Here is a 12,860-nt window from a genome sequence, read left to right as displayed (position 1 = left end):
CAAGTCAAAAGGGGGAGACATTGCAGAGAAAGACTACTTTTCCTCCTGGGAAACCATTGTTGACAATCTCCAGGTGAGGGCTGGAGATCACTCAGAATTACAACTGCTCTCCGGATGGCAGAGATCAGGGGTCCTTTCGTAGAAAAAGAGCTAGGGGAACTCATTAGCATAACTCATTAGCATATGCCACACCCCCTGACATCACCGGAAGTGTGTCATAAGGCCACACACCCTGACATCACCGGAAGTGAGGGGCCCGGCGGTGGACCTGCAGGGCCGGGAGTGCAAGGAAGCCCCGTGAAGGCCCTCCCTGGCCCCAGGCAGGCAGGGGTGGGGAGAGGCAGGGAGGAAGCAACTTACCCTCCCTCTTCTCCTGCCTCCTCCTGGCTGAATGAGGGCCGGAAGCGGGGTGGCCGGAAGCAGGGGGCGGGGCTTCATCATGTGCCCCGCCCCCCGTACCTCACCCGGGGGAACTGCGATCCCCCGCGTCCCCCCCGAAATGACCTCTGGCAGAGATCAGTTCCCCTAGAGAAAATGGTGGACTCTCTGGCAGTCAGGACTTCAGAGCACAGAAGAGGCTGCAGGTGTGTGTGTGGGGAAATGGAAAGCTAAAGAGAGAGGGGGAAATAAAGGTAGGGTTACCAAGTACCTACCGCAAGTTGGTGGGGGACACATGGTCCCCGGCCGGAACATTCCTCCCTGTAACACACCCATGCCACACCATGCCATCGCCAGGAAGTGACGCCGGGCGACGCTCTGGCAATGGGGCTGGAAACTCAATGGTTATTCCTAGTTTATTTATATTCAGCTTTAAGCCTTTCAACTAAAAAATACCCAAGAAAGTTTACATCATATTTAGTACTTACAATAAACCCAGGAAAAACAATAAAACCCCTTCAAAAACACCAGTTGAGAGCTAGTGTAGTGTAATGATTAGAGTGCTGGGTTAGGATCCAGGCGACCCAAGTTTGAATCCCCATTCTGCCATGAAAACGTGCTGGGTGACCTTGGGCCAGTCACATGCTCTCACCATAACCTAGGCCACAGGGAGAAAAAATTATGTCAGCTGCTTTACATCCCCATTGAAGAGAAAGGCAAGGGTGAAAATGAAGTATTCCAGCTCTCTGTTTCCATTCTTCTCTGCAGTGCCATTACTCAGTCTAGCTCAAAGCTGTTCTGGAACAGGTAGACTCATCAGGGCGGACTTTAGAGAAGCAGCTGTTCTAGTTAGAGGGGGCAATAGCCAAAGGGGTTGTCCCTGGATTGCCACCAGCCAAACCTCTGTAAAGGCTGGTTCCTAAGGGACTAGGGCCCATGCACGCTGTCCTAAATATGCATATATACATATGTACAAAATTGAATTTGTAATTCATTTAAAAATTCATAAAAATCAACACACTTCAAAAACAAGGGGTGCCTACTCTTCAATTTACCATGAGATTAATTATGCTTGCCTAGTCACTAGTAGAAACAAGAATTCACACAGACTGGAAAGAAGCATCTTGTATAGAAGCCCGCATTGATAAAGAAATAGGTTTTCCATGAAGTCTGATATTATTCGGTCAGACTTTGCATTGACTGTTATTGAACAATGAAAAAAATTGCACTGGATCTAGACTGGTTCAACAGCTGTCAAATGTACAAAATTGTAGGTCATGTGTGAGACCTATATTCAGTTTTATTTCTTTATCAACACACTTCATTCACTTTTATGCCCCAACTCGGTGCTGATGAGGAAGACATTAAAAGCTTTTATGCAAGTATCTAAGAAGAAATTGATCACACACCTAAACAAGATGTGCTGATCTTCATAAGTGACCAGAATGCAAAAAGTAGGAATCAAAGCAGAATCAAGTATTGTTGGAAGATTTGCACCAGGAGCTTGAAATGAAGCAGGAGAGTGACTCATAAAATTCTGGAAGACAACAATTTGTTCATTGCAAACATGTTTCAAGCAACCAGACAATTGTATACAGGGACATCACTGAACGGCCAATATAGAAATCAAATAGATTACATAATTTGAAGCAGAAGATGCAGAAGCTCTATTCTGTCTGCTAAAACAAGACCAGGAGATTATTGTGGTACAGATCATGAATTGTTAATATAAAAAAAACCCCTGTAATATCTGAAGGAAGAAATCTAGAAACATCAACAAGAACTGTGCTGTGCTGAAATATACTTAATGAAGTACCTCTCAAAAAAAAAATAGAAAGCCTTGAAACAAAACTACAAATACACTCTCTTGAATGTTCTAAGAATTCAACTCTGTAAATATTAAACAGTTTTTACCTCAGCAATCTCAAAACCTTGACCCATTTATACATATATGGCGTTTAATAAAACCTTTATTGTTTTTGAAAGTTAATTTGCCTCAAGAGCCATTTCTCAAGGGTTTAAGAGAAACTGGACAGTTATATTTTCAGTAGAGTTCCTGAGCTGAGAAAAAGCCTAAACTAAATATCTGAACATAGGATGGGACAGTCAAGTCTTTTATGACAAAGCACATACTATATGCCATTAAAGGTTTATTGATTGATTGATTGACAAAGCACATATACGTACTACTGTAGGGCAACTCAGTCACTGAGGGGAACTGAAGATTTGGCGGGAAAAATCTGCCAAACAGTGGGGGAGATACAGGGGTTCATCATAACGGCATGGTAATTTCCCAAATGAAGGATAGTGCAACAAGTTCAAAGGACAGTGGCATATTATTTATTTGCTTAAATGTTTTAAATAACTTTGAATGTTTTATCAGTCAAAACTGTAAGAATACAACAAATGCCGTCATTCTTATAACCTACCAATGAACTGCATTTCATAAGTAGAAGAGTGCCTCATGTTATTTGCCTTGTTTAATTCCATGCCAAGGGGGAAAAATCAATCGAGAATCCTATTTAATAACATTTATAAGTGATTATGGGATTACGTTTGCAAAAAGAATAATTCTTTTTATGTTTAAGGAGGTACAAATGCAAATGTCTAATAGCTTTAGTCTTCCTGAGCCAGCACTGGAAATCCATGTGAGGAACATTGGTTGGAAGCCCCATACACAACTATTACAGATATGTGTCGAGATGTGGATGCGAATTCTCATCATGATGAACTTGATGGCTGCATCTCTTTGATGCTGATGAGGTTGCACATTCCAGTCCATGAGTCAATCATAACACTACGCTGCACTAGAGCTGAATCAAGGCAACTGGCTTAGCAAAGCCAAAGAAGCAATTAAAGCATGGGCTACTCCCCCACACACATCGTATAATAAGTCATTAAAGTTATCAGTAATCTCTAATGGAATTGTGAATGTGAAAGGTTACATAGTACGAAATATTTAAGTAAACTAAAGCAAATCTGGAACTTCTTCCTAAAGAAACACCACAAGTTCCAGTCCCACTCCCAATAGATGAAATTAAGAATGCAATCCACAAACTACTGAAAATGGTACCTATGTATGTCTTTTCTTTTGTAAACGAACAATTCATCAGGCATCAGAGGCCAGCACAGACATAAAAAGAGTTATGGAGTGGATCACATCTAAAATTTCCATGCACAGAAGTGTGACTTCCCCACCTCTACCCTCCCACATCAGCCTCAAATGCTGCTGGGGAATGGGGGACCCCCAAGAGCATGAGGAATGAGTTTGAGAGCTACCAAGGGAGGAAACATAACCCCTTGTATGCAGATATTTTTTACAGGATCCAACCCACTATCTTAACATTAAGAGATTACCATCTTTCTCTGCTCCAATTCTTCACCTACCGTACCCTATATTCACAGCTGAGATTTACTCTGTCACTGACATAAACTCTAGCTATTCTGGTTCTCTCTCTGTTGGATTTACTAAGCAAGCCTAATTCAGAATACTGGGCTGGCTCCAAAGAAGCCATTCTGTTGGTATTATAGAACTTCTGCTGGCAGGAGGGAGGGTGATTTTTCACTGATTTTCCTCTCCCAACAGAGACCTCAGCTTCATCCCTATTGCACTGCTCTTGAGGGTCCTTGACATCCAGGAGAAGAATTTCAGAGGCTCACTGAGCTGCAGCAGAAAGGGGGAGGCAGGGTTGCTCTATCCTGCCAGCTTCACTAAGATGGCAGTGTGTCGGATCCAACCCATTGGCTGAACAGGCAACCTGGTTAGACAACCACTGCTTATGTCTGCGGCAATGTTTTAGTGGTATTAAATGTGGGAAATTTGGGCCACGGGGATGGGACAGTGTACATCCTGTTCTGTTATCTGTTCCTGCATTCTTAAGAGATCACCCCTGTTACATCTGCATTTGCTCTAAGCAAACATTTGAGATTAAGTATGCAAGGTCACAGGTAGCCAGAGTCCTGAAAGAGATGTGTCTGAGGAAAAATACTTCACTGTCTCAGTTTGACATTCTTCAGGTCAGCAGAACTGCACCCAAATTCTACACCATGGGTGTTTACCATGTGAAGGAGTCTGTGGGCCACTTTGTGTTACCCAGCAGTAAACACACTTATTGCCACACATCAGTCCCAGCTCCCTGATGAAGCACCTGCCTGTATGAAATAACTGGTGGCAAACACTGATTGCTACATAAACATTTTTACACATTTATGTACAAAATGTATGAAGTGCCCCTTCATTCTCAAACCTTCCAGTTGTATTTGTAAGTAACATCCAACACAGGAAATTCAGACAGAACCACCTAGATTTTTATAACCATTTAACTAGTGAAGGGGGGAGGAATTTGGATCCAAAGGTCATTTTCTGCTATCAGAAGAGAGAGGGGACATTTTAATTGATTCCCCCACTGAAGGCCCCCAATTCAACCTTCAAGCTATTCCTGAATGTCCATTATCCCCCAGGAGCACTCTTTTGGATAACTGAGGGGGCTTGGGGGGGCATTCCAATCCACTGGCAGGAGTGCCTTCTGTCATTGAAAAATGACTTCTGGATCCAATCCACAGAAACTGAGCTTGTATTTCAACATTATCACAATTTATTTCCAAAATCAGCTCAACATGGAATCATTAGTAAACAGTAAAACACATTTTGTTTAATGGAGAGGGGGAGTACCTTAAATTTGGAATAAACATAAGAGCTGCTGCTATTATGTTATCGCTTTAAGATAAACTTCTGTCATCTCCCCTAAAAACTGAAACGCTAAAGGGAGGGGGGGAAACAAAAACTTTGGCATGCCTAGTTCAGTAAGTCTCTGACTTCATATGCCCATGTCTTCGGTGAAATTAAAAAATTATGCACTTCCTTGACATATTAATCTGACAAAAAAAAAAAGGTTGCTTGACCTATTATTTTTACTCATTCTCTGAACACCTCAACTAACAGCTATATGGAGTGTTGTCATGCTGGCTGGAGAAATACAAATACAAAACAATGATTTCTCTCTTTTCTTTACACTCCATTCTGCCCCTAAACAAGAATTAGAAAGACATCCCATTCATGTGGGGGGCAAAAAAGCAAGCATTTTTGGACCATATCTTAAATTTAATTATACACAGGTTGACAAAAATAAAGAAAAAAAAGTATCACAAATGAAACTAAACATCAGATTTAACAAGACTTTAAGAGCAGTACAATAAAGGTTTGGTTGTTTGAGAAACATCACAAACATTCATCTCTGGAGTAGGTCAACCAGACTACAGAACAATGTCTGTTAAAATGTAGTTGTTAACTACAGAGCCACTTTATCTTAACACTACAATATATCAGGCATCAAAGTCCTACAGTCAAAGGGTTTAAAATTTTTACCTTAAGATTCAAGTCCCCAGATAGTTTTACAGTCACAAGTTGTTGTTTTCAAATAAATGAGGGGGGGGGGGAGTAAGAACTCCCCAAACAGTCAGATTGATTTAAAAGTCCCTGTTTAGAATGTTATCATTCCTACATCATACATAAGTTCAAGTTACTCTTAATATCATTGATAGTATGGCCTGTATCTGGCCTGATCAGGGTGGTGTGGTCCAGGAAGTGGAGCCTGAGAAGGCGGGCCTTGCATTCTTGGTGGTGGTGGCGGTGGCCCTCTCGGAGCCGGCCAAATGCCCGGACTCATTCCCCCTGGCTGTGTGAAAGGTGGACTGAGAGTTCCTTGATCTTCATTGAACTGTGGCAAAGCATTAGGGTTGTAGTGATGGGGAGGGGGTGCGTTGACATTGACAGGTGGGCCACCATGCTGAGGTGGTGGTGGTCCAGGAGGAGGATGATTCATATATGGTGGCAGTTGGGCAATAATATGTCCAGGGGGAGGAGTTATTGGTGGAGGGGCAGAGGTCATTGGAGGGGGTGGAGCTTGGCTGTAAACCAGATGAGGAGTACCTGCAGCCTGGGGGGGATGTTGCATCGGATGGCTTATTGGTGGGGGTGGGGGAGGGGGTGGTGCATAATGTTGCTGTGGCGGCATAATATGATGAGGGTGGGACACCACGGGTTGACCCTGGTATTCAGGATGATGGTGAGCTGGTGCCGGGGCAGGTGGCGGTGGTTCTCGAGTACCAGAGTTTGAATCATCCTGAATAGGCACAGTGATGAGATTACTGTGTTTTCTTGTTGAAATGCGAAACGTGTCTTGACTGACTGAGCGAGGGGGAGGAGGAGCCATAGACATCTCTGCTGGGGATGCCCGGATGTCTTCGTGCGGCTGGTTATAATGCTCGTGCGGCACATGCTGCAGCGGTGGAGGTGGCATCATGATGTGCTGCTTTGGTGGAAAGTGGTTCAGATGGTGCTGCTCCGAAGGCATTATGAACCGCGCAGGGATTTCGGCAGGAGGCGGAGCGACAGGCGTATGAACAGGCTCCAGTGGAGGACGTGCAACTGGTTTGCCTGCTCTCATGTGACGGTGGTTGATGTGAGCCTGCAAGTCTCTCTGGGATAAATATGTTCTCTTGCACCCTTGAACAATGCTACACATGAAGAGAGACCCTCGTATGCACTGCTCAATTCGCTGTACAGACTCGTTACAGCTAAATTAAGGAGGGGAGAGAAAGAATGTCATTTACAGACTCTGCTCCAAATTCTCAAGGTTTGCAAAACAAAGTGATTAGTGGCTCAAAACTGATGGAGATATTAACACACTGAGAATAGTTTTGCTGCATTAAAGTTTAAGGAATTTTAAAGGGCTCACTGTTGATCTTTAACCACTGTCACATTCTAAATCAGAAAGAATACAAGTAGTAAGACAAGCAATCCAGACAAAAGGGTGACATTCTCGCCATCATTTTTGTACTGTATTGATGCATCCCTCACACCAGTGTTCCCTCTAAGCTGAGTTAGTGTGAACTAGCTCACAGTTTTTAGCCTCTGGCTCACACATTTTTGTCTTAGCTCAGGAAAGATGGCTCCAGAGCAAACTAACTTATGCAGTAGCCAAATCTCTCACTCACAACTTTAACGCCAGTAGCTCACAAAATAATTTTTTTGCTCACAAGACTCCACAGCTTAGAGGGAGCATTGCCTCACACTTGCCCATGTTGAATATGTGTCACACCCTATGGGGGTCCCTGGGCAGGGTATGAAGTGGAGGAGCCTGGGAATAGCCCCAAGAGAGGAAGCAAAGGCAGCACTGGGCCCTGAGGGCACACAGCGTGCAGGAGGGGCAAAAACTGCCAGAATAAGCCTCCTCATGGGTAAAGGCTACCTTGGGAATAAGGACCTCCTGGGTAGTATAGGCCTACTCAGGTAGGCCAAGAGAGCTACGGAGTGGCTGTGGCAGGAGGAAACCTAATAAAAAACCAGAGCAAAAGGGAGGGAGGGAGGGGAGGAGAGACAGCTGGATTAAAAGGGCAGGAAAACAGACAGCTAGAAAAGCCTGGTACATCAGGAGGGACCAGAGAGGTGGTATTCCCAGACAGCAGAGCAGCAGTTTACTCTCTGGAGGCCTGGCCACCTTAAATCCTAACTCTGTGGTAAGGGTACAATGGCTAGACGCCTCAGTCACAGAATCCTGACCAACGAACCCTTGTAAAAATTCCTGAGGCTTTAACAGAGAATTGTTCTCAGCGTCCCAACATCCCATTAATCAATTTTGAGTCAAACATTTTAAAAATACAGTTGGTTTATGTTTTGCTAGCTGTTCTGATTATATTACATTGAGTAGAAATACTGAAAATGTACTAAGATGCCGATAATAAAGCTGTATTTTAAAGGGGAAGATAATGTAGTGTTTATCACCAATTCATAACGTCCACCAAGATGAGCGAATATTGCCCAACCTGATTACTCCATGCAGCCATGTATTCTAGTGCGGCACCTGATATCATTGTTGAACAGCGCACCCCATTCATTAATGAACAGCTGCTTTGAAAACATATTTTCCAGCCAATTCTGCTTCCTCAGAATTGTGCTGGCACAAAAGGAAACTGTCCTACTCACAAGCATCCTTCCTTTCATCCCTGGTAAACCAAGAGTGGATTCACATGTTAGTCGCTTACTGTAGATCCATTCTGCTAACGGAGGTGCTTTCCACCAGCAGAAAGAGCCTTTTGCCCTGATGCAAGAACCTTTTCCAGCAAGGCTCTTGCATCATGGGCAGGCTCCAATCACTGGAGAAAAGAGCCTCTGCTAGCAGAACCAATCTGTGGATCCCACCCATAGAATCCATTCACATGTACTGACTTGTCAGGGAGCAGATTCTGCATTATCTCTCTTTAATAAACATACATTAATGAACTTACCCCGGGCACATCTTGTCACCTTTCTTTTCATGCAAAAGAGCGCAGTCGTAGCAGAAAACGTGCTTGCAAGGTATCTAAAAAAACACCAACCACCATGTTCAAGGAAACAGCAGACACAAATGAATCTCTTTTCAGATAGACCAAGACTTTGCTGTCAGTAGTACAAATCCAAATGGTTTTGCTAAATAGAAATTCTGACATTTATTATTAAAGTTTAAAAATGCTTAAATTAAAAAGAAAAAGAAAATTCTTACATTTTAATTATCTGTGAAGCTTCTGGGCCTCAAGTAAATATTTGGTGCTTTATTTTATACATTCCCTGGCCTACTACTCCCTGGCCTTCTACATAGATTTCCTCCCCTCCTAGAGAGGCTCTAAGGCTGTCTCCCACCTGTGAGGCATACAATAATAACAAAAGTCTTGGGTGGTTCCATGTCTGGATGGCTCATGGTCAAATATCGAGTACTGGCCCTGAATATGAAAAACTTTGCCATGAGAGAAATTCTATCCCCACTGGGGGATAGAGAAATTCTATCCCCACAAAGGCAAACTCCCATTAACTTGGCTTGGTACTAATACTTACCTTCATCTGAGCAACAACACAACTGAGAATGCCAACTACAAAGCTACATTCTCCTCTCTGTATCTGATGAGGTGATTCATGAAAGCTTCTATTAGAAGAAAACTTAGTCTTTTAATTCTACCTAAAACAACATCTAAAGTCTATAAAACTAAAAGAGGTTTTCATGACAAAACCAATCCGAAATTTTGGATCTGTCAGTGTTTCACTAAGCATTATTCAAAAATACAATAAAAGCTTGCTGTTCTTTCCACTCTCATTTACTTTAATAACAAGCTCCTGCTTACGAGAAAGAGCAAGAGGCCTGCTGAATCAGACAGATCAGTGGTCCATTTAGCCTAGCATCCCATCTCACACAGGGGGCAAACCAAGGCCAACAAAAAGGGCACAGAGGCCAAGACCTTCCCTTGATGTCGCTTCCTAGGACAGGGTTTCAAAGATTTACTGCCTCTGAATATAGAGGTTCCCTTAATCCACCATGGCTAACAGCCACTGATGGCTCTCTCTCTCCTCCTCTCTTTGGTCTAACCCCCTTTTAAAACTTTCCATGCTTGTAGCCATCACTATGTACACTAGCGGTAAATTCTACAATTTAATTACTTGTTGATTAAAGACATGTTTCCTTAAAAAGGGGGGGGGAGGACTTGTTTGCTGACTGGCAGCTCATTTAATGCAACTGGGCTCCTCCTCCTTGCTTCTACATCACAGATTTACAATTTATCATAACGTGTGGCAACACAATTGCTTGGTTTTCACCAGTATCGTACTACTTACCATCCGTCCATACATCTTGATGGGCAGCCCACATTTGTCACAGAAATGGACAGGGGTATCATCTTTTTCTCCAAGTAAATGTATCTGTCAAAATGGCAATTTTCATTATTTTATCAGCCTGTCATCACACGCTGGCACACTAAGCACAAGGTGATCTACAAAGCCTGGGTAAAGTGCCCATATTTTTCTGAAGACATAAGGCGAATCATTCTCTTTTATCTTACTGCTCTTTTTGCAAACAGTCCTATTAGTACTCAGCATTTATTTAGTAAACAGAGCACTACGCACTATCCAGAAATGGCAATATGTATTCTCAAAAGCAAGATGTGATCCAAATCTCCTATTTAAAAGAGGACCATTTTGATTTTCCTTTATGCTATTTGAATTTGCATGTTTTTCATACAACAATTAGGCCTACAGTCCCACCTTGAAGTCCCAGAAGAGCTGTCCAAGAAATCTTCTTTGATTACCAAACACGTCACTACTTTTGCATTCATACTGTTGTTCTTCATTATAATCAAACTCTTCTATAAGAAAACAAAAAAACAAAAACTTTAGAGAATTACGTTACAAAGCATAGAGGCAGGTTTTGAATTAGTGAGATAATTAGAATCCTATCATCCAATTCAAGAAAATGAGAATTAACTGAGAAAAATAGATATGAGAAAATACCCTTTGATCCAGAAAGTGCTCTCTTCTACACTACTGTAGCAGGTTAGTAAAAATGTTCAAACAATTTGCACACCTGCTTTGCTACCTGCCGTAACAAGATCTGTTCTGACTCTAGCAAAATCTAGACTATTCAAGCTGGGCAGAGCTTCCATCCTTTTAAAACACCTCCACCCCCTCTCCCGTCTTGTCCCAGGAACAGCTTAAGTCCACCTTGAGGGAAACCTGGGAGAAGAGTTCTTCAGCTCTGCTCCCATGTCTTACAGGGTGCTGGGCAGACTGGTTATTGACATAAAAGAGAAAATATATCAGTCCAGCATAGCCCCATTTGTAGCCCATGTTCTGATGACACCACACAACAACAATGGAAGAAATGTAGGCCAGCCAGAACCACGCCAAAATTGGATGTCATTATTTTAAAACAAAGAATAAAAAAGGCCTTTCATAGCATTTTCAACACTTGTCTTTTCACGTCCTTGACTCCGTTAATTCCAAAACTGGTAACAGAAATTGCTCGATTCCGCTAGAATTACAACATAGCTCTTTATCAAATCACAGTTTACCTTCTTCACCAGGTTTTGATGGAACCCTGTTCATGTTCCTGGCAGGGCGAGGTGGTGTTGGTTTAGCTTTGGTGGTCTGTTTGCTGATGAGCTTTATAGGAATGCGTCGGCGAACATCAAGACCACCCAAGGAGCCAGAACTATTGGTGCCTTGCAAATCATTGTCTGTGTAAATAAATAAATATATAAATGATACCTGTTCATTTCCAGTAGTCCAAGCATAAGGTTGCATTTGACATTCTTGAAAATTCTGGCCAAAATTACTAAAAATATCTGACTATACCATATCCAACTATACCAGCAGGAAGACAATATCTGAATGCCCCCCATACACACAAACCATGCCGGCAGAAAGTGAACAGGGCAAACTGGGAGCCAGTGTGGTGTAGTAGTTAAGAGTTTCAGACTAGGATTTGGGAGACCCAAATCGAATCCCCACTCTGCCACGGAAGCTTGCTAGGTGAATTTGGGCCAGTCGCACACTCTCAATCTAATGTACCTCACAGGGTTGTTGTGAGAATAAAATGGAGAGGAGAACGATTTAAGCTGCTTTGGGTCCACATTGGGGAGGATGGGAAATATATGAAGTGAATAAATCATTAAGTAGAAAGCTAGGCTTGAATCTTGTTTAAAGAATATCTAGCTCTCTATGTGCAGAGAGGCTTTTGAATATGGGAGAAGGAGTCAATCAAGTAATGCTCCATCTTCACTCAGAACAGTCTTGATGACAAGTTTCAAAATATTATTTTAAGACTCTTCCTTTTCTTAAAATGTATCTCCCAGGATTGGTGTCTATCCCACACATCAGTGTACAGGTTGAACATATACTGCTTTTAAAGGGTGGAGAAAAGTAATGCACTCATGCTTTAATGGAGAACTTGCCTCTTCCAAAGTACTTGTACTACCAAGGTTTCATTTGGAGCTCAATTTTATCACCACAATTTTATCTTCACAACAACCCTGGGAGGTAGATTAAGAAATCAAGACCAGCAAAAGGTCATCCAGTGACATTTCATGGCTGAGTTGGGGGTTTGAGCCTGAGCTTCTGTAATCTATATATCTAATAGCCAAGGCACCCCCTGCGTGCGGATATCTAAATCCACACATCGGGAGCACCTGGGGGGTCAGGGAGATTTTCCTGCACATTTGGGGCAATCCCCAGATGTGCAGGAAAACGTGAAAAGTTTAAAAAAGTATACGGGGGATATTTAAATCTCCCCAAAAGTAAAAGAGCCTTCCCTGCGCATGGGTAGAGAAAGCACTTACCAATAGAAACTGTGGCTGCTGGCGGCGGCGGCACGGGAAGAGAAACCTTGGCAGCAGGTGGCTGGGGGCCATGGCCATTGCTGGGGGGGGAAACCAGGCCGGCCCAGTGGCTAGAAGCCACGCAGAGCTTGCCACCATTGCTGCTGGCGGGGGGGGGCAGAGCCGCACAGGGTTCGCCAGTCGCTCATGGCCACGGTGGCTGGGGGGGGGAGAAAACTTGTAGGGCTGGTGGCTACTCAGCCACAGCCATTGCTGCTGTTGAGGGGGGGAATCCAGGTGAGCCCAATGGACTGCCTGCTGGGCTCACCTGCAGCTGCTGCTGCGTCCTCCTCTGTGCGAAGCTC

At 43.2% G+C, this 12,860-nt stretch overlaps 1 protein-coding gene across 1 annotated transcript in view; it reads right to left on the bottom strand.

Moving 5' to 3' along the window:
• Positions 1-5,570: 5,570 nt before the first annotated feature.
• The window catches only part of CBLL1 (Cbl proto-oncogene-like 1, E3 ubiquitin protein ligase), a 12,379-nt gene continuing 5,089 nt past the window's right edge, over positions 5,571-12,860 (bottom strand). Inside the window, exons 2-6 of the mRNA XM_015406051.1 lie at positions 11,251-11,415; positions 10,445-10,545; positions 10,019-10,102; positions 8,665-8,738; positions 5,571-6,954 (exon numbers count right to left, since the gene is read on the bottom strand). Of these exons, the coding sequence (XP_015261537.1) occupies positions 5,910-6,954; positions 8,665-8,738; positions 10,019-10,102; positions 10,445-10,545; positions 11,251-11,415 (1,469 nt within the window). The 3' untranslated portion in view covers positions 5,571-5,909. The remainder of the gene's footprint in view (positions 6,955-8,664; positions 8,739-10,018; positions 10,103-10,444; positions 10,546-11,250; positions 11,416-12,860) is intronic.

The sequence above is a fragment of the Gekko japonicus genome, unplaced genomic scaffold (assembly GCF_001447785.1).
Source record: "Gekko japonicus isolate JY-2015 unplaced genomic scaffold, Gekko_japonicus_V1.1 scaffold1651, whole genome shotgun sequence".
Classification (NCBI taxonomy): Eukaryota; Metazoa; Chordata; class Lepidosauria; order Squamata; family Gekkonidae; genus Gekko; species Gekko japonicus.
Note: the sequence above shows the minus strand (reverse complement) of the source record. Positions and strands in the feature narration are given on the sequence as shown.